Source organism: Sinohyriopsis cumingii, unplaced genomic scaffold, assembly GCF_028554795.1.
Source record: "Sinohyriopsis cumingii isolate HCF-2022 unplaced genomic scaffold, ASM2855479v2 utg001710l, whole genome shotgun sequence".
In the NCBI taxonomy this organism is placed as follows: Eukaryota; Metazoa; Mollusca; class Bivalvia; order Unionida; family Unionidae; genus Sinohyriopsis; species Sinohyriopsis cumingii.
In genome coordinates, this window is record NW_028316037.1 from 626,313 (window position 1) to 653,236 (window position 26,924).

At 36.3% G+C, this 26,924-nt stretch overlaps 1 protein-coding gene across 2 annotated transcripts; it reads left to right on the top strand.

The window, feature by feature from the left end:
* The first annotated feature begins 646 nt into the window (after positions 1–646).
* On the top strand, positions 647–24,744 carry LOC149771717 (uncharacterized). Of its 2 annotated transcripts, none has more exons than XM_089948186.1 (2): positions 647–760; positions 20,071–24,744. In XM_089948186.1, the coding sequence occupies exon 2, from the start codon at positions 20,115–20,117 to the stop codon at positions 21,678–21,680; it is 1,566 nt and encodes a 521-aa protein (XP_089804312.1). In that variant the 5' UTR covers positions 647–760; positions 20,071–20,114; the 3' UTR covers positions 21,681–24,744. The 2 variants fall into 2 exon arrangements, with proteins under 2 accessions (XP_089804312.1, XP_089804313.1); XM_089948187.1 differs by lacking the exon at positions 647–760 and adding an exon at positions 10,358–10,511.
* Positions 24,745–26,924: the final 2,180 nt, after the last annotated feature.

Consider the following 26,924-nt stretch of genomic DNA (forward strand, 5'->3'; position numbering starts at 1 on the left):
ATCTGAGTATTTATTCCTACACTATTAGAGTCGATATAGTGTTCTACGCATGTCACATCGGACAGTCATTCTGACTAACGGGTACTCATGTTCATGCCAAAAATAAAAATATGGTAGCACTCAGATACTACAACCCTTCCTCCTCTCCCGATTTCGGGGGCTTGTGTCAAAATTGGTCTTTTCCAAGAAACATATCGATTACTTTGAAAAATGTAATGTTTGATAGTAGAAACATACCATGCAATCCAGTATTTGGCTTCTATTTTCCGTCGTTTCTTTCATTCGTTCTTTATTTCCTTCTGCCTTTCTTTTCTGATTTGCCGTTTGCCGTTTGCAATAATAATAATTAGTATGTAATATTGGCAGTAATTTATAATCCATATAAATGATAATGGAACTAAAAGGGTTTAGCCGGTTTAATACATAATGTGAAGATTTTCAGTTTGTGTATGTCGCCATTATAAAAACTCGTCGAGGCGTGAATTTGACTGTGGGCTGTAGTGAATATCCTAGCCACCCGCCATTCATGTAATCCAACAGGTAAATTATCATTATATCGCACGATTTGATTAGCTGGCACACTTTCAAGCTCCGCCCACTTGCTGCCAGGCCGCAACATTGTAGGCCTAAGTCATTATTATGCGTTTCACGCAAGAGGAGAAAGGATATGTATGGGTCATTCTCAAAAATGTTTTATGTGAATTAGAATGATATGGTTACCATTTGGGACAAATCATTTGAATATGGAGTCTTATTAAAGGTAAGTCTCATATTATGATACCTGAAGCAAAAGGCACATATATATACTGATGCATAGAAAAAGTGCCTCTTAAATACCTGTTGTTACACTCTATAACATGTATCACATACTTGCAAAGGATGTCTTTTTGTGTCAATTTTCTTTTTTTTTTATTTTATGTGTGCTGTCCCAGCGATATCAAACATAAATGAATGTCATGTGTTCTGTGTATCTGCGAAATATTTTAACTTTGGAAAGATGTATTAATACTAAAAATTTATAATAATACGGTTGAAGCAACAGTTAGTTTACTCCTAATTTACGATCCTGAAATCCGGCTTATTCTTGCATGAAATTAGTTATAACTATATAACCGTTTGATTATACTTGTGTCGTTTTATATAATCTCTTTCATATAATTTGGTTTCCGTGTTTCCATTATGGGATGGATGGATATTCCAAATGTGTCTGGTATGCTGGTGCCAGTTTGTAAATATAATTTTAAGTATACATTTCTAAACAGAAATCCGGTGTGGTTAGCTCGGTGTTACTTTCTGCTTGCATATCGACGTTGATTCCATGGACCTCGAGAGCATTTTAACGCAACTTAGTTCCTCTTGGGGTGGGGGTGGGGATGAAGGCATGGCCGAGTGGACTAGAGTGATGATGTGTGAAAGCTAGGCGCTGATGACATGACTTGAGTGTGGGTTCGATTCGTGGACATCAACGTTTCGATAGTATCTGCTATACGAAGATTAACCTGATGGTAGCACGAGAATATACATCAAACAATCTGACTTGCAATTGTTTTGATTTCTTATTTTAGTTTTGATGTGTATTTTAAATAAACATATCATCATGAATACAGGCGTTAGTACACATCATGCTCCCTGCCATCTTGTTTCTTTTCATAATGTCTTTTGCTACATATACTGGATGACTAGCAGTAGCTTACGCTCCATGTTGCGGTGCAGAGTCATATATATATATATATATATATATATATATGAGCTAAGGAAATAGGTTTGTTTGTCCCGTAAACTCAAATATTCAAAAAGTCTTTAATGCAGTACACAGATGTGTCTGGTAGCGGTGAATTTTAAACGTTAATTTTACAAAACTCAGAAACATAATATAAATGAGGACCAACAATTTGAACAGCGATACTCTTTTGTTTGCTAAAGAGACTTTAGCGAAATGAAACGTTGCTCTTTTCTGAAGAGACCCTGGCGAGGGCAGACATAATCTTTGTTGTTGAGTATATTTTGCGAGCGGATACATTGCAAACGAGATCGTAGCGAGTGGAGACATTGATACATTTTTTGCAGAGATTGTAGCGAAGGGAGACATTGCTTTGTTTGTTGAAAAGACCGTAGAGATTGGATTAGTTGCTAAAGATATCGTAGCGAAGGGAGACTCCTTTGTTTAATGTATGGAGGGTAGCGAGGAAGACATTGCTTTGCTTCCTGAAGAGACCGTAGTGGGTGGAGACAAGGATCAGTTGCTGCAGAGACCGTTGAAGACTCCTTTTTCTGTTGAAGTGACCGTTGGATCGTCGCTTAGTAGTTTGCTGAGAAAACCGTAGTAAATAGAGCCATTGGTTAATGAAGATGCCTTGGAGAAGGGAGGCATTGCCTATTTTTTTCCGACGAGACATTAGCGAGGAGAGACATTGCCTTATTTGTTGAAAAGACTGTATCGAATGGTAGGCAATGCTTAGTTACTGAAAATAACGCAGCGAATCAACACATTACTCAGTTTTGTGAGGAGACCGTAGCGAGGAGAGATAATGATTAATTTGCTGAAGAAACCGTATTGAGTAGAGACATTGCTTAGGTGTTGAAGAGACCTTCGCGAGTTGAGACGTGGCCTATTTTGTTATGAACAGACATCGTAGCGAGGGACCTTCTTTTCGACAGTATGTGCTCATGTTTATATGGTAAATTCCAACCACGTCAGTAAAGCAGTAGGAACTTATTACGAAGGGGGATCATACATATCGTGATATAACCATACTTATTAGCGATATCGAAATCTGATTTAATTAATGTTTGGGCACGTGCTATGTCCATTATTTCTATATAGCAAACATCTTGTTTTCTGCTAGACCTTTCTATGTGAAGTTTACTTTCCTTTACGAGATTTCGTTTGATGGAACATTTTTAATGCAAAATAGGTGGTGACTTCCTATGTAACACATTTCACGTAAAGATTTTGGAGTATAGCAAGTCCACAGACATGTGCATGGGATAGAATACCATGATACAGGTAGAGTGATAATAGACTGACCCCACCTTGGCCCCTAACATTGAATTTTCTACCCATTTTCTCATATGATACATAGCGGACAAGGCACTACCATTTTACCTAGACAATGTGAGGTTACCAAAATTTGCCTTTTTAAGCAAAGCTTGCAGAGGCAGGACTCGCATATAAATCACAAAATATTATTCCTGAGAAAAATCTTTTTTTTTAATGTTCTTTCTGTTTGTACGTGTTTTATGTTATTTTCTTCAGATCCAAAGAATTTATTTCAACAACTAAACGCCATATATAAAACGAATGGTAAATCTGTCAACATGGCTACTGATGACGACATGCAGGAAAGGTCGTTTGCTACCTCGTTGTCGCAAACAGCATTTTACATGCATTTCATATTAGTTTTAATTGAAAACGGTTTGAAAATACAAGAGTGTCCTTAGAAATGATACATTAAGACCAATTTGAGATCTAGTAATTATTATGCTGGACTGCTGCTCGTAATGACCTGCATCGCGCTAGCTCTAACAAATACGCTTGGTAACTTGTGTTAAAAGTGAGACAGCACACAACCTATGTTCCATTTAATAAATTGCGCGCAAACGTCAAGCCCGATGGCCTGTTTATTTTTAGATCAGAGTTACATTAGGAGATAATGAGATTGTGATGAAGAATTTAAATTTACTAATTGCACTTGTACCACGTGTGTGTCGACTGCGTGCAAGGAGTTAACACTCGTTTTATTTCTTGGCAGATGCCATGTTGTATAATTTGAAGGCATATGATACGTTTTTACAACTATACTTCCCTTTAAAATTAAAAAAATACATAGATATTCTAAATTATCATAATTGTTAATGTAGGTAGCACACACAATTCAAATACAACAGTTATCGAGTTCATGACCCTGGGAGGATTTCTTATCTAAATGCCTACATCACTCACTGATAACAAGCTTTACAAATCAATTTCAACTCCTCTTCCATTTGAATTAAATGACGCTTTTACTTCTTACTTTTAAATTTATTACCGTATTTTATATGTATATGTTGCATTTATCAGATTTCGTACAAGAGTATAGCAATGGTTGTGTAAGGTAATCGGGAAATGCCATTCAGAGGCAGTTTAGCTATATATAACTTTAGCATAATGGCCAGAATTTTATGCTAGAGAAGTGAAGTATTTGATTTGTTCGGACTTTATCCACAGCATCATGTTGATATCTGAACCCTTGTAATTTACGTTTTTATTAAAATACCTGCACATATACCCCCCCCCCAACGGGTTCAGGCAAGTAAATTAGGCAAAACGCCCCCTCTATATGTGTAAGAGACGCCTAACGGAGGCAATAGCCAATGTGGCTCAGTGCCAGACACACGACCGAAAGGGCATGGGTTCGAGTCCTACCATGGTGTACCACTGAGCAGAAGTATTATATATTTATGTCTCGAAAAGAACTACGGCGCACTATAATGATGCAATCCCAAAGTTAAATGAATATAAGGACAAAAGCCGAGCCAGTCATTTAACAGAACAAACAAATAGCAACTTAGAAATAGCAGTTCACTCAGGAACACAGAGGGATTGTTGTACAGAGCCAGACAGTAAACTATTATGTACACACCGATTTATTTTAGAACAGTGATGCCTCAATATTACCAACGGTGAATTTGCAGGTTCGAGATAAATTATAGCATGGGCGGAAAGGTTTAAAGTACGTATCGTGTTGCACTAAAAAGTATTTAGGTGCACGTTTATAGGTGATGGAGTACGCTCGCTAAAGGCAAAGTTATTTTGCACATTTGCGGGTTTAAATCCTTTTCATTTCATTTAGTGACTTAACTAATATTGTGGAGTATGGGACCAGTCTCGAACTGTACAGACGTGATTTGCAGTCTAACGTAACATCAGCTCTCAGGAAATAAATGATAAATTTCAGTCGTTTATTTGGTATATATCACATAGACATTGCAATGTGCATGCCTAACGCATAGATTCGGCAGTATCTATACTTACTAGGTATGTCTATCGATTCGTATAATGCTAATCCAACACGGAATGAGTTGCTTTTCAAATTCATACAGATGTTTTTCTTTGTGATGGCCTATTTGATATCCACCATGTTACGCTCTGAGCTGTATTTTTCGTCTATGTGGACGAGTGTTTTCCATATTGCTATACAATGTTGTCTTGTTTATCTGGGGACTTTTCTGGATATCTTTTTTATCTACTATATCAAACTCTTTATTACTGTATTTATAAAAGAAAGGTATACCGTGTTTGGAGGGATTGTTATCGCGCTACCATCAACTTAATCCACGTACCGTGGATAACGGTTATCTGAGGTACGATAATTTTGACAATGGCAGTGTTAATACAGTAATTAGGATGGTTCTCAAGGGGCACAAAGAAAATGTGTCAAATCACTTTGCCTGTTATGGCAACAGTTTTAAATGGAATTCAGATATTGTTTACAAAAGTCAATATATTCGTCAGACTTGACAAAATGTGTGGAATGAAAATTCCACGAACAAGCGTCCGACTCAACCCTACCATTGAAGGGTGATATCTCCAGTAAAGAACATATCGCATTGATGCGATTGTTTTGTACCGTTTGCACACGCACACATGTTTAACTCATGCAGACCTCCTTAAGGGCGCACCAAGCCCGGAGTGCATACCCTAGCATGTCAACTGACACAAAAACACGGCCATCTTGAGTGTGTCAATTTCCTCCCTTTGACATAGAAGTTATTTGTATGTGAACTCAATGAAAAACATGTATGATTATGTACCACCAGAGAAAATCAGCGACGTTTGAAGAGAATGTAGTTTTATATAAACGTTTTTAACTGGGTTTTATATTGTTCCATATTTTAGCTCATATGCATATTACATAATTTTAACATTTTGAACTTTTATTTTATTATCATTCAGTTTCTCATGTTTATGTTTATTTTTGAAGACTTTATTTTTCGGTGTTCGACACTTCTTTATATTTAAACATTGCTAAACTTTACTTTTATTCGAAACCATTTAACAAGTGTTGTGCTTATGTGCCTTTAAGTTCCTCTTCTCATCCTCCTCCTTCTACTACTCTTGGCGCTTTCCTCCACCAACTACTGCAATCTCACCTCTGCCAGCGTATGTTCGAGTCTCTGGCCCGGCCTAAGTGGATAGGCGAGAAAGATTGCCAGTAAATTTCCGTATGTCAGTGGATCATCCTGGGAGTTTTTCCCCGCGTTCTTCCTCCTACAAATATACTGACCACCATGTAAGGCCTATCGTGTGCTGAAAAATGGAGTTAACCCACATAATAATTTCTCTAGGCACAAAATCTACAGTAGGTTTTGTCCAACCAAATGAAGATATGTTACGTTCTTGATATACAGTGGTATGGTCACAGGGGTACCGGCACGTTTTCTTATGTGGATTTATGGAGGCTAGTGATATATCAAATGAGTGGGACGCGTTTTATGGAGGCTAGTGATCTATCAAATGAGTGGGACGCGTTTTATGGAGGCTAGTGATCTATCAGATGAGTGGGACGCGTTTTATGGAGGCTAGTGATCTATCAAATGAGCGGGACGCGTTTTATGGAGGCTAGCGTTATTTGTTAAACAAGCGGTACATCAATAAAAAACATGCAAATTCATAATTTGCAATAATTCGTTCAGGCGCCCTTATAACAAAATAGTTGGGTTCGTTTCAGTTTAGAATGGCCATATATCGACTTGCTGAAATCTTAAGTTCAAAGTAAACATGGAGAGTACGACAAGATGAGAAGATAAAGAAGAGTTGTAAACCGAAAGATAAAAAGAGTTTGCGGTTTGTAATATTTGCAGTGCCATCATTCTCTCATCTGTCAAACCATTGACGCGGTTTTTAAAATATTTTTTGAAATAAATATTTGAAGACTTGTCAAAGATGGGTCGGATTCACTGAAAAATAATACAAGCTGGACCACCGTCCGCCTGTTTGATGGTGATGGCATAGCCTTCTAAATTTATCGGATTTTAAGTACTGCTCGTCCTCGTTCAAACATATGCAAAGGCATGGTGGGCTTAGCCAATGATTGACAGATGTACTGGTTTTAAAACTTAATTAATGATTGCTGTTATTGTTATTACTGACTGACGTACCCGAATGTCAACCATGGGTGATGGTATGGAAAGTGATTAGTTCACGCAGCCTGCGAGATTTTCGTATCACGTTTCTCACTTCGGGTGATAATTATAAGTTAGAAGCTGACGCCTTGAACCGCACCACGCGATGCCAGTGATCACAGCTACGAAATCCGATAAGCTTTAGATCTTCGATTTTTTGATCACAGTAAGTGATCACAGGCGAAGGATCTGAGCATAAACAGGTGCTGCTTTACTGAAAGTCCTACATTTTGATTTGTAGATAAGGAAAGTCAATCATGACAATCTTTAGTTTGGGTATCTAATTAATCCTTTTTTCAGATCTAAAGACGTTTTCCCCATTTCAGCTTAACTGCCGTAGCAACAGTAGTATTTCTTATAGAGAACTCGGTCCCACTGGAAATTCATGACATCAGTGAAAACTGATTTGCTATATAAACACAAAAGAAAGCAATAACCTGAAAACGCTATGTTTGATTGTTCCAGTAGCTATATAAACTTGATTAAGTCGCTATTCTGACATGGAACAAAACAAACCATTGCAGCCACACAGGGGATTGAATGAAGTGCGTAAAATGAGTTTGTTTTAAGACATTGACCTTGTCTTCACATCAATTTTCACAGTTCGTGTAGAATCAATTGGTAAGCTGATTGCAGACAATAAAGAACTGGCGAAGTGATAGATTTTATCGTCTTGGTCTGTACCTTTAATTGGAATGGGAATCGAACAATATTACTCGAGGTCGTGTCCCGTGATAAAAGTCTGCTAATGAGTTTTCACTGTACCACATCAATGGCAACCGTGCATAAAGTCTTCTTATAGACGTAGAGAACAGATTCTGCTGTTTATCAAATATGTCGATAACAATGTATGTGATATCAGAAACCTATTCCACAGTGATAAATATTCCTTGCCAAATCCCATGATGTTTATACTGTGGAGGCAATACATTGCAGTTGGATTGAACAGCTGCCATTCGTTTATCACTAAGTACATCAAACGACCTCCAAAATGTTCATTTGCATGAAGGAGATATTTTAACTAATTGCGTTAGTTCCTTACCTTTCATTCATATTCTAAACTAAAGCCATCTCCAGGAGAAAACATTGTAGTCAAACCTGCCATCTAGTTCCCCATTGTAAAGGAATTATATGTATGGGCGACATACACGTCTGAGTGAGGTTGTCCATTATGGTACTTTTAAGATTTTTTAAGATATCACTAATTCTTTGTACTGCGTTTTCTCTTTAAGCATATGTACAAAATACTTTACAGAGAGTAATAATTGTTAATGACACTCAGTGTAAGAGGTATTGAGGCTAACAGTTTAATTTCAAGATATTTTGCCTTCTGCAGGCTACTGAATTATATCCAGGCAATGGGACAGACCGCTTGGCTACAAACTGATTTGTAAATTTATCGAACCCCAACATATTGTAGAAATAAACCTCTATTAGCAATGACAATTTTAGAGGTCAGTTTTAACACTCTACAGAGGCAGGTTAATCTATAACATTTTTTTAAATAACAAAATTTTCATTGAACGGAATTAGTTTCCTGTAGGATTGTGTGGGCGTAACACATTTTAATATGTTGATCTGATATCACTTGAAAATTTAGGAGTCTAGTTTGCCTTTCGTAGGCAGGAGATTCACTTAAATTTGACAGATGATATAGGCACATACTTTGTTGTCTAGGTTAGTTCACGACTTAGGACGAGATAATTTTCAGACAGTCGGCAGCGATAAAGCACGGATTTCAAACATAAATCCGTCGGTTGACCTTAATTGTTATAATGATATTTACTGTCTGTCTATCTGTCTCTTCACTTCACTTGCGGCACACAGGTCAGATATGTAGTCACGTGTCAAATCACGCATCCCATCGGTAAATGTTATGTCTGTTTGGTGGTTAACGGTACATGAATACGCGAAAGACTCAATCATGTCGAGACAAGTGATGTAAACTGTCTTGCCCAGGGACACCACGTGAGAGATCTAATCTGGTCTAGGTTAGAATCGAACCCGCGACATTCTAGTAGCGAGTCTGGCATGGTAACCATTTAGCCGCCTTGTCTCCACGTAAATAGTAAGTGGTTGTTAATAAATGTTGGGTTCTCATCATCAGGTTTCTGCATACTATTACCACTTTATAGAACCTAGTTCCAGAATCTTGGAAACATTCGTAATTGTCCCGCGTATCTTTAATTTTGTGAAATGAAAATGAATCCCTTAACCACGCGTCAGTGTACCTTGTTTATATAAATTTATGCTGTTTAATTCAGATACAGCCTCTAATAAATTAGGTTTCATTTCTTTTAGTTTATATCGCATGAAAACATGTTACAGAAATGTTGAAGGAGTGGCCAGTTGAATTGGTATAAATATATTGTGACACAAAGATTGGAAACGGACGTTATGATTTTCATGTTCGACTAACGTTTTGTGATATCATTTATGTGCTTCTGAAGGGTAGCAAGAAATGCTGAAGGAATACAATACCAGGTTAATCGCTGAAATGATAATGGAGAAATATATATTCGTTTTAAAAAAATGTAACAAGATTCCAAATAGAACTGTAAACGGTTACTTTCTTGCAATTGATATGAATGAATAAGCATGAAGTGATTCAGGCTATAACATTTACAGTCATTCATGCATTGCTATCGTGAATTGATTTTGAAATTTCTCATACTTATATACAATGCACGTTACGTTGTAAGACAATGAAACCACATTCCAATATGGAGAGGAAATGTACAGATCTAGCTGAATAACCACTTAACACTCAATGACATGTTTACATAGGTAATAGGGACATGTGCGTGAGATTAGAATGCACCCATTATTCGAGTCCACCATGTTTTCACTTAAATTCATTATTATTTAGAATGCACCTGTTGTTATTATTATTATTATTATTATTATTATTATTATTATTATCATTTATTTATTATTACTATTAATTATTATTAATTAATTAATATTATTATTATTATTATTATTATTATTATTATTATTATTAAGCTCACCCAACTTACATCCGAACGCCTACATTGGCGTCTGTGGCTTTTAAATATTTTTATTTTACGATATTGTTCTCTTTAATTTTAACGGAAAGCAAACGCAAGAAGGCCATCAAAGATATCACTTTAGCTTCATAATACATACTATCAAATGCTCATTCCCTTTCATTCCGGTGTCAGCCATCAATTTTACATCTTTTGTGTTTTCTTTTTTTTTTTCCTGAAGAGTATCAAATTATGCTGAATAAGACATGCTAAATTACAAAAGTGCTTCGTGTGAGGACTTTACACCAAATGTCACAACTGCAGAATAGAACTGTTGGGGTATTTTTTTTATACAAGGTAATCTGTCTTACAATAGTGAAGGTTTTCTTCTCTATCTTCACTTACTAGTCTAAGTTTGCAAGACGCTGGGAACAGAATTGTATTGAGTTTCATTTCATTTCACAATAACTATATAAATCTCTCCGCCAATCATTAATTTTACTACCTTCGTTTAGTACATTAATGAGTGTAATTTCAAACTATAGCCTTTCTGCACCAATGGCTCTTTTTATTAGACCAAGAAGTAGATCTCCGCGTTTTTTCCCTGACATTTACCAGAAATGTAATGAATAAAAAAGCGAATATCTACTTTGACTATTATTTTTTAACCTGTGCATAAATTAGTGTTTCGTCAGTTCCAAATGATATCAATTGCATGTACAGTATTGCATGATATTTGGTACGTATTTTGCGCAAGAGTGGATACTGTAGAAGTGTTACTAAAGTTGATGGTTTCCTCCAAGAATATCTAGTTGTGGAATTATGGTCTGAAACGGCATCAGAAAGTGTAACTGAATACTTCATTTTCACTACCTCCGGGACGGTGTAACATATGGTGACTTCCAAGAAACCCTCAGGCTATAAAAATGTCCGCCCTCTAACACAAATATATCCATTGTGCAACAGATGTGGTTTCTGGTGCAGACGATATTTGTCTCTTCGTGAGTTGGGATTGTGTGAAATGTGGTTAAACTAACGTAGAATAATGCACGTGGTTGCCTTCCGAGTTTAGTCATGAGCTAATAACATAAAGTGTTGCTTTGTCTTTATGTTCAGGATTATGCAGTGGCATAAAGGTGGAGGCTATCCACATCGTGGCAATCCACTCCATGGCATTTACTTTGTGCATCAAAACCACCAACAAATTTGATGACATGTTACACATACCTCGTGTCTGCTTTGCTTTGATCGTTGGTTTGGCAGATATTCAATTGATAGCGAGATTATTTGAATTTTGAGCTATAATGTTTCTTGTACGTTGGCAATGAAGCAGACAGTATTTTCCATTGATTTTTGTCATGGTCCCGTTTAAAGTAATTATTGTTTTTTTATTTTTTATTTTTTATTTTATCAAAATGATAAACAGATTTATGTCAGGCTTGTGCCGATTAGTGAACATGCAAACTGTGCCTGTTGGTGGACAAATATCGAATGGTGTCACTGACTCGGTGGTTCCGAATCCCGGGTAGCTACCCAAATCAGGGTCGTGAATTTTGTTTAAGGTAGCAAAACTTATCAAAATGTGGAAACGTGGTCGTAAGGATGGGAACCACTTGTGAACCTTTTGATACAATATCGATAATTTTAATATCAACTTTTTTCTGTATGTTTATTTTCGAAACAAAAGTCTGTGGAGCTTATTGAAATTGATATCTAATCAATTCTGATATCATGTGTCACGGTGCCTTTGGATGACTGCGCATTTCTGTATAAATAGTTGCTTCTTTAATGTATATCCTGTGCTACATTGATTTCAATAAACCGTTTTTACTCCCGAAATCGTACTGATTATAATTTTTTATCTAAGATGGCTTCGTCCGATTAGAAACAAATTTTTACCTGTAACTTCACTACAAATATACTTTCGCGAAAACAGTGCAGTGCACCAGGGACGCTGAAGCTAAAAGTTACTTTCCTGTTTTTTTAATAATGGTCTCCCATGCATAAAGCTATTACCCTATGCTGCTACCGAGTGGTTTCAGCAAATTAACAACATTGTAATAAAAAGAGATGCCACCTTAGCATAATTATCGAAATATATTCAGCAGAGGGTTAGAAAGGTCTGTGTTGAAATACTACCAGTATTACTACTTCTTCTCTTACTAACATTGATAGAACTGCTGTAGCTGCTACCACAACTACTGCTGCTGCTACCACTGCAGTATCAAAGTACAATATATTGGCAGTGAGTAAAATGACTAATACGCAACGTTGAGGGTTGAATGTTTTTAGAATGTCCCTATTTAGCGAAACCAACAACGGTTGATATCAAATTTTACTTGGGGCCCCGAGTGGCCGAGCGGTCTAAAGCGCTTGCCGTTACGGATCACTGCCATCTCACCTCCGTCTGCGTAAGTTCGAGTCTCAGGCTCAGCTAGCGTTGGTACGTGAGAAAGCCTGCCAGTAGCTTCTCGTGGGTCGGTGGTTTTTCCCGTGGTTTTTCAGGATTCTTCCTCCACCAGTTATACTGGCCGCCATGTATAGCCTATCTTGTGCTGAAAAATGGCGTTAAACCCTACAACAACAACAACAACAAATTTTGCTTCACACTTCATATAAAGAACACAAAATTTTTCTTCCGAGTTAACATGGTGGGTGGGTGTATTTCTGCATCAGATATCTTTAATTATGATATATCTTACCTCTTTGACTTTCAACATCTTTGGATTAATAGACTAGGTCCTTTTGTCGAATAATTTCAGCGAATATGCTTGAACCCTACCGAGTATTTATTGTCGTATCTGTTCCATATTTTCACATCAAATCAGTGTAACCATTTAACGATAAATTTGTAGTGCATTTATTGACACCTGCGCAGTATCTTAAAATACTAAATTTCATTGTAAGGCCAACTTCTAAAAGATATTGATAAGGACATCTTCATGTGAGGTGCCCTCCTAATCACTTCATAATATATTTAACACCTGTTTGCATCTGCGATAATAATTAAGTATTGACTTTTAAACGTACGATAAAACTGGTTATCTGAAAGCCGTCAAGATGCGTGGTGTTATTATTTTGGAAATATTGTTCTGAATATAGGGTCAGTTGCTTAGATCGGTGTTATTCATTTCTTTTTCTGAAGTACATCAGGTTTATTGACATAGGTGTAATTAAGGAAAACTACCAAGTGTCGGTCGCTTTGAAATTCCCAACCATCAATTGCCAACCCTGATTATTAAGTTACTGAATATTTTTCATATTCAGCGAGACAGTCGTTATCAAAGGAATGGCTATCTTTTACAGTTCTCTAATGCCGAACAATACAGGATTCCGGGTAACGCTACAATTTAATTGTTCGGTGTATGGAACGGTATTATCTTTCTTTATCATTGGCCCCGAATCTTTGTATATTGTCCTTGGGCCATTTGCCTTTTTCGACACTGTATCTATTCTTTAAGTCTGTTGAGGACCCGTGTTAATAACGAGCAAAGGGTTTGGTTATCCTAGGTTCATTGTTTGGATCTACTGTTATAGAAGTGCGAAGTAATCGATGAGAACGTTTTTTTTTTTTTTTGTTTTTTTTTTGGTGCTAGCTTATTACACTGAGGTTATGATACAAAGCCTTGTGATAGTGCTTACCTATGACGATCGAAGACCAATATATCTTTTTTTCATGACATAAGCGATGAAAATAGGATATCGTTGCAATTTACATCACGAATACGACCAAATAACGAAGAGTTATTAGATATGGTTTCACCACAAACAAGAAAATGATTTCGAGAAGGAAAAATATATTATCTCTCTCTCTCGTCGTTACAAACTATCTCTGCTCACACAAAAAGTTATTCTTCCTTGTTTTGGATATTAAATAGACTCTCTTTTGAGCATGAAATATATTTAGTTTTCCCATAGTCTTGTCATGTCTTTTCTGTTTTAGCAAGCAGTTGTTGTTGTTGTTGTCTGTTTGCCGCCATTTTTTAACGGCCAGTACAAGAACCTGGGGAAAATCCCCGGTAACAACCGTCGACCCACGGGTAGCTACTTGCAGCTTTCTTAATACATTGGCCTAGCCCGAGTCTCAATCCCACGCGGACAGGTGAGATGACAGTGATTGGTAAAGGGGAGCGCTTTAGACCACTCGGCCACCGGTGGCCACTTCAGGAAGTAGTCAAAACTGAATATTTTTTGATGTGTATACATCAGAGAAAGTGCTTATTTTAATTTATCTTTTAAAATAATCTCAAAACAAGCAAATCCAAATATAAAAATTTTAAAACTCTTACGAGTTGAATATTCTATACATTGGATATTAAAGGCATTTTGTGCTACATCCTTCAGTATTTGTGTTAGTTCACAAAATAATACGGAAACAATAATAATGAAAGCTAATTATTTTGTATAATCTAGATACCTTTTGTAAATGGGTAAACAGTATTTCTAATAAGTTTTATCTGTATTGCATTGTAGTTCACTTTTAATTTTGCAGTTCAAATTGAAATACATTTAACTCGGTAAATGAGGGTATATAATCACAGTGCATTGCTTTTCGTAATGACTAATACCGTAATTCTTTCAAGTGTTAATTTTTCGCCGCTGGTATTTACCACATTACAAATGTCGTCTGCTCGTAATTTTCTTCCCCGATATAAATCTCAGAAGAATATATCCGACAAGTCGAGACGAACGTATGGGACCGGAAATTATTATTCTTTCTACAATGTTAAATGTAGGATAGTCAATTTTGGAATAGGCTAGCTATTAATGGACAATAAATCCCTTGACTACTCTATATAAGCTGCCCACACATGGCCCCTCTGTTCGATTTTTATCATAATAGGGGTTTAACGGCAAAATAAAAGCGAGGCGGAAAAAAAAAAAACTTAATAAGGATTAGAGAAGTCTGAGTAACGAGTGGGAATCTAGCACATTTTGAAAAGATAATCTTAACTGTTTACTTTGAGACGAGAAAGGTCTATGATGATGTGATTAGATTATGTTATCCAAGACGTGACAGGAACAGGAAGTTAGAGGTGCGTGCTTTAGGTTCATATTTAATGGGTTTTGTATAGTTATAAAAAAATATATAAAAAATAAAAAAAATCCAGAGAGGGAATTGAATACATTTAGAGGTATTAAACGTGCTAGCAGAAATAAATGGACAGAAGCACCCTGGGATACCAAATGGCAATGGATAAATATGAACCGTTATACGTAACGGCACATCCTTCATCAGTCAGACATCGAATCTACACAGAAGACCTCATACACCAATGATATATTCACTTTTGTCAGCATTATCCTTACACTATAATGTCGTCTTCTTTCCCTTTTATTTATCCAGACAGATATCTTAGTGAAATTACCTGAGGGGAGACATTTGTACAAGGAAATGACTACCGTTTATGTTGCATTAGTTAAGGTATAATCGATCATGCAATCAGCTATTAAAGGTCAACTAAGTTCAAGATTTTCCGATATAAAGTAGCTAAATATGGCCTCGCGGTTCGATTTCCTTTAGGACGGGGGATTGATAAAGTAAAGTAAAAAGAGATTTGGATCAATTTAGGCGAGTCAGAGTTGTATAAGGTTCGGTAACGATCGTACTATCAAAGAAGGGAAAAACAATGATGCGCCTGAAAAGGTCCTTATCGCGTACTGGCCATAACGGTTTCCAGACATGACAGGACTTGAAGCGTTTTGCTTATACCATATTTTTTAGTATCGGTCAACATACTTTTTCTCTCTGGGTACATCAATAGTACTTTTATTTTAACTCTTTATTTGGTGTACTAGTGCACTGTGTAACCGTTAAGACAACTTACCCCTATTTGCTCGAATTGTTAGATAATGATACCATCCAGTACACAATGAAACTAACTTCCGGTCATAAAACTATGGATAAATCATGTCAAGTATCACTTGGAATGGTGATAACGAACACTTCGGGATTATTTCGGAGACCGGCAGACTGGTACACAAACATTTAGTGTCACAATCTGCATAGGAATAATAAATCTTTAACTTCATTTATGATTAACCCAGTAAACACAATTTACAATACAAATCTAACATAGTTTACTTGGACAATAGCAAATTAGATAAAGCAACACAGAGATTATACATTTTTTAAAAATATAAAGATGGCAATTAACATCAGGTATATCTTTACTTGAATTGTATTCAACCAATAAAAAAAAAATTCCTTAATATTGTAACAGGTTTTGATAATACCACAAATAATGCGATGTCATGATAAATACCTTCCGTTACCATTCATGCTTTATCATTGGCACAGGTATTGCAATCATAAACTTTGGCTTACTTTTATTTTTATCAGTTAAATCCAAACATATCCGATAAGCCACCGATTGGCCCTCTTTGCCCCACAAGTTACCCGGTTTGCCCCTTCGAAGCAAATCTATTTCGTTTGATCGGCTGAAACGATTGTCAGCGGGTGACTATTGTAGCTTCTTAAAATTCTATTTTCAAAGAAATCAAAATCTCCGAAATATACCCTTGATATTTTTATATCTCGTACGTGCTCGTGTTTGGATACCATCCTGCCGTGTCGTGGTTCAGTGCGACAGTGTTTCACGAGTTGTATTTTTGTAAGAGATAGAGGGAGTGTATGTATGTATGTATGTATGTATGTATGTATGTATGTATAATACTCACAGCTTGCATTTTACTTAGTTTTTCCATTTTATTCATTTCTCAAATACTATTCACAAACATAACCAAATAACAATATTTTTCGATCGGTTGAGAGAGAGAGAAAGGGGAAGACAGCGCAATGATATTTTGATCAACGTCATTAATCTGAGCACAAGAACTTAGTTATGGGAGATGTGCTTGTTTTACTTAACAGCCAGGTTATTAAGCGATTGTCAGTATGTGTATTTAGCTTTGTTGATAAAAACAATTGCTATAAAATATTGTGTACAGGACAAAATGTTAATTATGCGTAATTGTTTCAGTGCATGAGAAACTAAACAACATGTACATGTAAATTTACCCGTGTTAAATGCAAGGAAATCATTTTCTTTGTGCGCATAAAAGCATTAATTTCGTTTCAAAATCAACCATGAAGATGTCCTTCAGTTTTTGTCTGATTACAGTAATTACATATGAATTAGACAGGCATCACATAAAAGCCCATTGTTTGGCTTTTTGTGGCTATTGTTATTATTTTGCCCTTCAGGAGTGTTCAAATAAGATTTTGAACATGCAGTTAGCGATTAACTCTCCGTCGTTTATTTTAATGACCATGACTACCTTAATTAGTATATTTTACATAGCGACGATACGTCTGTGTACCAGTCACTTTCATACAGGTACATACCAATAAGGACCTAAGAGATGATCTGTATGCAGTTATTGCCCATTCAAGAATTTTGTTATTTTTATGTTGGTAAAAATGACAGTTTTAACTGGAGGGCTAGTTTTCATATTTGTAAACCAGACAAGTTTTTTTTTTCTAGTTAAAGCAAACAGCAACAAAAAAAACCAAATAATCCCTACAGATTTGAGCAGGTATATCAACTCCACCGCCAATCTTTTGTAGAGTTTCGTAGGGTTTTAAAAATACAAGAGCGTTACTAAATATGTAAAGGGGTCACCGAATATTGGGTGGGGGGTAGTGGGTTTTTGTCTTTTCATATTTGAATACGACAGATTAATCTTGAAGGAAGACACACTGATTATAATGTAGTCATCGGAAATGTCGATAATAAAACGCGAATTAAAGCGGGTTTGGACCCTTCTCACCTTACGTCGTTTGAAGCCGTATTGCATACTTATGTAGACAGATTTACTATTGAATAGAGAAGGTATTTGGAAGCTGAAATAAATTCATTTAATCTAAAGAAAACACCACGAAAGATACATCAGTAGAAAGAAGAAAAATATTGTTCTGTCTATGTTTATACGTATACAGTTATTTGCTGATCTGACCTCATTCCGTCTTGTTACAAATGAAAAATTTGATCGCCTTATTAAGAAAAAACTACACAGCATTTCCACTATCTGCTCACAATGGTCTGCTATTGACCTTAATGGGAATCAGTTCTTTTATGATCTTGTTATCTGACCACATACACTCTTAAAATGCGTGGGGTGTCCTGTCGCAAGCAAGTCTCTGCCCCATTGTATAACATTACAATCTGACAAATCCCTTTATGACAGGATTTTTAACACAGTTTGACCCGTTCAGCTATGCAAATATTATGTTTGATGAACCCAGATACAGATTCTTAGTTCTTTGTAGGCTGGAATTATTACAGTGTCTCGAGTATTTGTCTAATTTTCAACGGAGCTATATTAATTCTTCGCCAAAAAGGATCTAATTAGAAGAAGTGTGAAAGAGATCCTCCGTCTCAAAAACCTACGCAACCCTTTTTCTTCCATGTTAAAGTGAGGAACATGTTGTTCACTTTTAATCAGCAGCGTTGATCCAAGAAGATATTGCCAAAGCCTCAACAAAAACTAATTGCTCACTGCGTAACCAATCATTTTATGTCTAGCACAGGATTCACTTGTTTAAATCTTTTCATTTTCATTTGCATTATTCTGTTATAATAATTGCACATGGCGATCTTCAAGTATGGGGGCACAAACATGGTCATGGTACTCAAAGGAAGATATCTATGTATAATGAAACATTGTAAGAAAGACTCGAGATTGGGTTATTATAGGTAAACCTATTAGCTATTACACAGATCCTATGTGTTTAATTTCCCCACAAGAAGAATTTACACTTATTTGATTTTGACACCGGTACTTATTCATGTACAAAGAATCCCGACCTTGTTTGAATGTTCCTGAAACGCTCCGAAAACAATCTCGACACTGCACCTCGCAATAGGGCATTGATGTTGTTACCACTCCTACACGATACGACTTCATTGTGGGAGCTTTTAGAATTAAGTATATATTTTTTTCTCCATTTATACTGGCAAAGTGATTTTCATCCAAGGCCACCTAATGGCGCGTCTTCTTGGAGAGTCTACAGTTTGTATTTATTTACAAAAGGAACTTACTTTAATATCATATTCCATTTGTCAAGTACATTATCCTTCTATCAAAGGAAAGTTGTCGTTAAAAGTATTTGTACCAGTTGTACACACAAAATAGTGCGGAAAAAATGCAGATGAGACCTGGCGAAGAGTTCACTTTGCATTCACTTGCTGGATACCTTTGTTTGAGATGTACTTAATTTCACCTACGTGTGAAGTAGCTGACTAGGTTGATCTGCAACAGCTTGATATGGCACTATTGAAGAACCAAAGTGTACTTCCCCGAGCTAGAAGAGCTACCCACAGATAGTACCAAACTAAAACCTTGTTTCGTACAATAAGCGATTTCATGAAGAAATCTGGGCACATTTTTATCCCTCTGAGTGACTGATATTTTTTATCCTTGTGGGTGTGACTGTAATATTTAGTATTATGATGCTCCTGCATTAGACCCAAATGATTTGACACACTTTGCTTAAAGAAAACACCCTGGTTGCTCAGTTGGTTGAGCGTCGGACATGTAATCCATGTGTCGTGCGTTTGATATCCACATAGATAACGCAGGTCAGCTGTCTCAACAATTCCTTGTATTTAGTTCCCATTTATTCGGTTTTATATTGATAACTATGATGAACGCGCGTTAAGAGCCAACCATCATACTAACTTTTAAAATGTGTCACTTATGGAAATGGTTTCTGATTTAATATGCTAATTTATCCCGTATCCCATTGGATACTGCTGTTTCTTCACATGCACAGACTCTTACTTTCAAGCTGATTCTTCGTTGTCTGACTAATCTTTAACAATGACCATCTTTGCTTGGTGTCCAGAAAGCTTTTTATTTTTGAAAAAAATAATTTAAAGCGTGTATCAATGATCTGTCATGTCTTTTACAGGTGAAAATGAGATGACTACCTACCCCATGTGAATACTTGCCAAAATGATTCGTTGGCTGAAAGATCTGAAAAGAAGTAGGCATGGTGATGAGAAGGATGGCACAATCGAGGACGACTATGGATTTCGAAAGAAAGTAGGAGCGGGAAAAAAGGGACAAGTCGCCTTTTTAGATGATGACGTCGAACATAGCCACGTGGTTTGTAAAATAAGAGACAGACTTCCAACGCCGGAACCAAATAGAATTGAGACTTCCTTCAATATTTACGACGAAATAAGAGATATTTCGGACATGCAATCACTTCCAGTTTGTAACGAAGAGAAAAATGAAATCGATAACAAGCAGTCATACGATTTAAGAAATGCTATTGAAGTTGGGCCCTACCTAATTGTACCTATTGTGGGACAATCATTTGGAAGCAAGGATATAGAAATATTCAAAAAGGAGCCATCTGCGAATGTAGATGAAAATAAGAATGATAGTGTTCAAACAGATTGTGAGTGCAATAAAGGAACAACTGGCCGAAGTTACAATTTTCCATGGGATTTACGTCGAGGGTTTCACACGGCCCCAGTGGATATCATAAAAGATGCTAAATTTGTAGTCACGCGTTGTGTAAAACCTCGGAATAATTCTATTACAGTCGAAAGGGATCGACTCGATCAGATGTGTTCATGTACAATTGGTTCAAAATGTGAGAGTCAAAATAGTGTTCTAGGTCCATCAAAAGTGGATCAAATGAATCAGCCAACAAGCTCAGATGAGGATTTGTGTTCATTCACTGATTCCCGTGAAATCTCCCACCCTGGCATGGAACCTAACGAAAATGAAACCTATTCTGAGTATGACATTAGTACATCTGGCGAGAGCGAGTCATCTGGAAGTAAATGTTATATGAGCACTTCAGGTGATAGTGACACTTCAGGAAACAATAACGACTATGATTTTTACCTTTCGAAAATTCGACAAAATTTGGCATTTAAATGCAATGTTCAGAAAATTATTGAAAATCTCGAAAGTGGTGAATCTACGAACGAAACTTCATTATCTGACGCAGATTCAATGACATATGTTTCTAGTCTTTCAGAGTATTCATCCGCGCCTAGTCACGTGAGTGGTGAGGTTTCAGATCCTGGTGCTTCAGCGGATCGCTCGGAATCAGACGACAGCAGCAGTGGTTATTACGACTGCGCAGATAATAGTGCTAAATCATGTGATCCAAAATCCAACCAATTACAGTGTTCTACTACGAATGAGTCTTCAAAAGATTCGAAAGTTATTGATTGTAGTTCCAGTTTCAAACCAACAGAGTCAAAGAAACCTAAAGATATTTGTAAATCACATCACCGACACAAAAAAGTGAGGAATAAAAAATTGTCTCTGGACTGCAGAGTGTACACAACGACCATTGATAGTGACAAGGAAATGTATACATTCCCTGTGGATAGAAAGACACGTTCAGATACTGATCTAAAATCAGTCAGGGCGAAATCAGCAATAGCTTCTCAGCCGACTAGTGTTTATATGGATCATAGAGCGAAATCAAAGAGTCATAACAGGCTGTTAGGTGATCTGATTAGGATGAACTATGACAGACAACTTCTAGTTTAGACATACTAGTTTGATCCATCTGCAAACAGCATAGACCCTGATATGCAGTCGCATAATGCGTATGCGCCGGCAGATGATGGTTTTTATTGTTTGTTGTGCTGATCAGTCCTAACAAACTGCATAGCCGGACGACAAAGCGGTATCTTTGTAGTTTACAGCAGGATCTGAAATGTAATTAAGTTTGTATAGTAAATTGACATGTCCTTTTCCGCAGATCTGTGATGTATGAGAAGATCATAATACGTGTTTGTACAAGAGCCTTATTCATAAACCTATAGTCATACTTGACCCTGTAATCACGAAACTCACAGAGGACAAAACCCAAACAGAAGTGATAAATTGCACTAAAAGTCTTTTGGAATCTTTAGAATTTGCAAATATGAAGAGTAAGTAGTACTAAAATAATCTGAAAGTGTGGTGGTTGTTACCTTCATTCCGATTCAAGTTATTTAAATTTAAAAAAAAATAATTTAAGTCCGAGTTCAAGCATTTTGTGCTTAGGACGATTCGTTACAACCAGGTGCGTACGTAAACTTGACTGTAAATGTCGTATCGCCATCGGTGCTGAAACCAAATGGTTGTTGTAATCAGTATATATATATATATATATATATATATATATATATATATATATATATATATATATATATATATATATATATATATATATATATATAATTTGAATATGCCTGACCAGTACAGGGTTGAGGTTCAGTTATGCAATGTGTCATCTTTATAGTATAAAGTATTTGTAAACCTACTTTGATATCGAAAAGTGAGCTGACCCTCTTGCGATCACTCACCTGAGTTGACGGAGAAGCACCGGCTGTCTGTGTTTCTTGAGAATGTGTTTTTAGGCGTTGTTTTGATTTTGTTTTCTCCAGGAATTGAAGAAAATAAAATCAAGCTCCATGTACCAGCGCATTTACTCGGAATTCATCATACTGAAGAATGTATCGTACGAAATTTAGCTGTATGGTTTTAAAATTGTTATAAATTAGGCAAGCCACAGTTTGACTTGTACATTGAAATCGCAACTCTCGATCGTATATCATTATGATACGTGCTGAAGTCTATATACAGAATTGGGCATGGTTTCTTAAAATATTTTTTGTTCTTTGAATATAATGGTGCTATCCGTTGTCACCTATTCTCCTGCAAGTAAACCCTAGCTCAGTTAATCTCCACATGCTATACATCCAGAATCCTCTCAGTGATACTTTTGAGAAAATAAATGACATTGATCAGTAAAGTATTGAATGCACCTGTCAAAATATCAGTAATATATAGATGTAGTTATGCAAAAATAGTTTCAAAGATCGTTCATTACAAAGGTGTAAAATCAGATCACTGACCTTGATGTGAAAGAAATTACACGTATTTGGGAGTGCAGTGAATGGGAACCAGTTCTTGCAATGCTTGTGACATTTTGCGATTAAATATCGTAAATAGTAGGCCTTAAAATGAAATATGTTGAAACTTGAATACGCCATTAATGACGTAGTCGATGTTTAATATTCTGGTCATATGTGTGGAACTATTACTCTGATGGCCGTCAAAAATGAATAGAGATATTTCTGTATTAGTTTCAAACGTTTTACTAAATAATCAATTTAGTGCTATTAAATTTAGCGCTATAAAATTTCTTCCTTTCGCTAAGGGAACTTAGGCCTAGAATTAAATTTAACTTTTGAATTCAATGATTCGGTTAGCTGAATGATAATGCCAACTTAAAATTGACCAATTAAAGCTGTTCGGTGAAATTGAGATCTGATTAAGTTCGTCCAGATATTTTGCAAGTCCCGCTTCGTTATTTTAACAAATAAACACAGCTGGAATATCGCCGGAACCAACGGGGCCTGTGCGCACTTCGTATATTTATTAACATCAGTGAATTCTATAGTTTCAGAATCCAGTAACGGGAGGCCATAAAAACACCCGATGAAATGGGAAGAATGGCGATGTCAGAGCGTTTTAGGGTACCGGTGAAGTACCATCAATTAGGATTTTGATATGGAAAATCTGTTATATGATATGCGAATTCTGTTACAGGTTGAACGCTTGTAGACGAAAAATAAAATTGTTTTTAATAAGATTTATTGCAGTGAATATCATCCCTTTCTCCCATTTGGAGCTTTTAGCTTAACTTTTATTTATAAAAGCTGAAGAGCTTATAAAGCTACGGCCTATGAATTATTAATGAGGGCATTAAAGCCTAAATGGTGAATTCCTCTGCAATTCCAACCCTATTGTGTATGTCATTTCATAATTTTCAACGAACGGAAGAGTAGTACATGTACCTGAAAGATGTACATGCTATATTGCAATTTGGTGCGAGTGCATAATACTGATTGTATGTTTTGGAATTTAAGTTAAAGTGAATTACTCCGCATGATGCAAACACATTAATCTGAATATATATATATATATATATATATATATATATATATATATATATATATATATATATATATATATATATAAGCTTCTTATTTCCTTTGTAAATCTCTTCATTTCCTCATGTAGAAACAATAGTCAAATATGTAAATTACCAATATTAATTGTGTTCAGATGTACATATATTACTTACGTGTTGCCAGAAATGACATGAAATAGAATCACCATTTTCAGCCATGTACATCGGTCATGCGTCATGACATAATCTGAAGGATAATCTGCAGTTTAACGGTACACCTGCCCACTATTTTTTACCAGCATCACGTGATATTTATGAGGTCATGGCATCCCGCAGCTCAGTTGGAAAGGGTATATTCTTAAATCCTGATATTCCAAAGACACAATTTATTATTATTATTATTATTATTATTATTATTATTATTATTATTATTTTGTTATAGCTTATGACCTACAGCTACCAAATAAATTTTAAAAATTCCACTTACTGTATATCAATTAATTATTCTATGATCTTCGAGAGCAACTGTTGATATTTCATTTTGGACAATACAGGAACTACAACAATTTCGTATTTTCAAATGTGTCATGAATGCATATTTTATATAATATCATATTTTTAAAAAAATTAAAGTTTATATATAAAGTGTTTTCCGTATTTTTAACTGGTATGTATAATATACTTATAGGTGCACGCACATGCTTTTACTTGTATCTTATCATGTTTCTTGGTTCATGTGATATTCCACTCTACTTTCTGTCTCTGTAGGTCTGTCTGTCTATATCTTTACATAATGATCAAATGGAATAGGTAATAAAATCGGGGGAAGGGGCCCCGAGTGGTCTAAAGCGCTCTCCGTTACGGTTCAATGCCATCTCACCTCTGTCTGCGTGGGTTCGAATCTCGGATTCGGCTAATGTGGGTATGTGAGAAAGCTTGCCAGTAGCTTCTCGTGGGTCGGTGGTTCTTTCCGGGGTTTTCCCGGTTTCTCTATTCTCTCATTAATACTGGCCGCCATGTATAATCGTGTGCTGAAAAATGGCGTTAAACCCTACAATAACAACAAAATCGGGGGGAAAAACGTGCAGTCGTCCGCGTTATGATAGTTTACCCAGGTGATTTTCTAGTATTGCACGCGTGCAATGAGGGGAAAATGAAGTTCATTATGGCAGCATTATTACGGCGGCAAATGGCTGAGTTGTGTCTCATATACCTAAGCGTTACTACGAGGGAAATGGCTGAGTTGTCTTGTATACCTGAGCATTGCTATGAGGGAAGTGACTGAGTTGTATCTTATATACCTACTACGAGGGGACTGGCTGAGTTGTATCTTATACCTAAGCAGTTTCTCATAATAGTGTCTCTGTCGAAGATGACATCAATCACACACACTATCCAAAAATAGAAACATTCGAGCTTGAAAGGTCTAACGATTGTATGTATGTATGTATGTATGTATGTATGTATGTATGTATGTATGTATGTATGTATGTGCGTGCGTGTGGGTGTGAGAGAGAGAGAGTGGGAGAGAGAGAGAGAGGCATGGAACAATGCTAGCAAGCATTTCCCAATCATACTGTAAACAGCTTATACGGGGCAAATTCTATGCAAATTGTTAATATTTTCTTTGATTGGGAAGTAATTAAGACCCATGGCATAATGGGTGGCTATATGCAAGTGTTATGAGAATAGGATGTGTGCATCTAGGTCTTGCCCTTTGAGCGGCGAAGCCACATGTATGCCAGTCAGCTTGTCACTGTCACGACACCATGTAAGCACAATTAACCAGATGACGCTGTGTTGGGGCTCCGTTCCGAAAAGTTCAATGCAGCGTGCATCAGTCGATACGTTGAAAGGGAAACCAAAAATAACGTGAAAATCCTGCTCTATTTAACAAGTACAGTAAGTTCCTCCGCTGTGTGTCAATGAAAGGTACTAAGTCTAACCGCTTTTTCAGTTACCAAGAATACATTATAACGAAGCGTGCACGAATAGTGTTTATCCAAAGGAAGTAGATTACATACTTGTAAGTATAAATAAAATAATCGGGAAGTATAGTTTCGGTCAAATATATTCAAGTTTCGACACAACAATTTCCGCCGCAAATCTAGAATGATAACTATAACCCCGTAATTGCGAAAACAAACTAAAAAATAGTCAAGCAAAAGCATATTGTTTTCAACTAGTCAGAGTTTATGAATGTTTGTTCCGTCAACAATTTTTTAATCGTTTTTCCATCAAATTTGTCACAACGCTAGCTAATTCTAAATTGCCTCGCCTTCCTTTAAAGTGCATCAAAATTAGTACAACGTTGAGAGAGAGAGAGAGCGAGAGAGAGAGAGAGAGAGAGAGATTTCACAGATAACAAATAAGATGAAAGTCGTTATATTTATCTCACAAAGTTCACCGGATACTCAGCACATTTCAGTTTCATCTATTGGCGGAAAACCCGATAAGATCGATAGTAGTTAAGGGGGATCTTATAGGGTCAATGGGACTTATCATTACAAATACCCTTGGGACAATATAGGGTCTATGTAAATTTAACATGGATAAAAATCGTGGGAACATATAGGGTCTATGGGAATTAACATGGCCAAAAACCCTGGGACATTATAGGGTCTATGTAAATTTAACATGGTCAAAAAACCCTTGAGACTGTATAGGGTCTATGTAAAATTGAAACAGGGAGGGTCTCTATTTTTTTTTTAAAAAATGAAAAAAAATAAAATAAAAAAGGGGTAGGCAATTCAAAGGCTATCTCTTTTCGAGAAATATGGCTGGCCCTGAAAAGGGCCTTTGGTTTATGTTAATATGCCCTTAACATA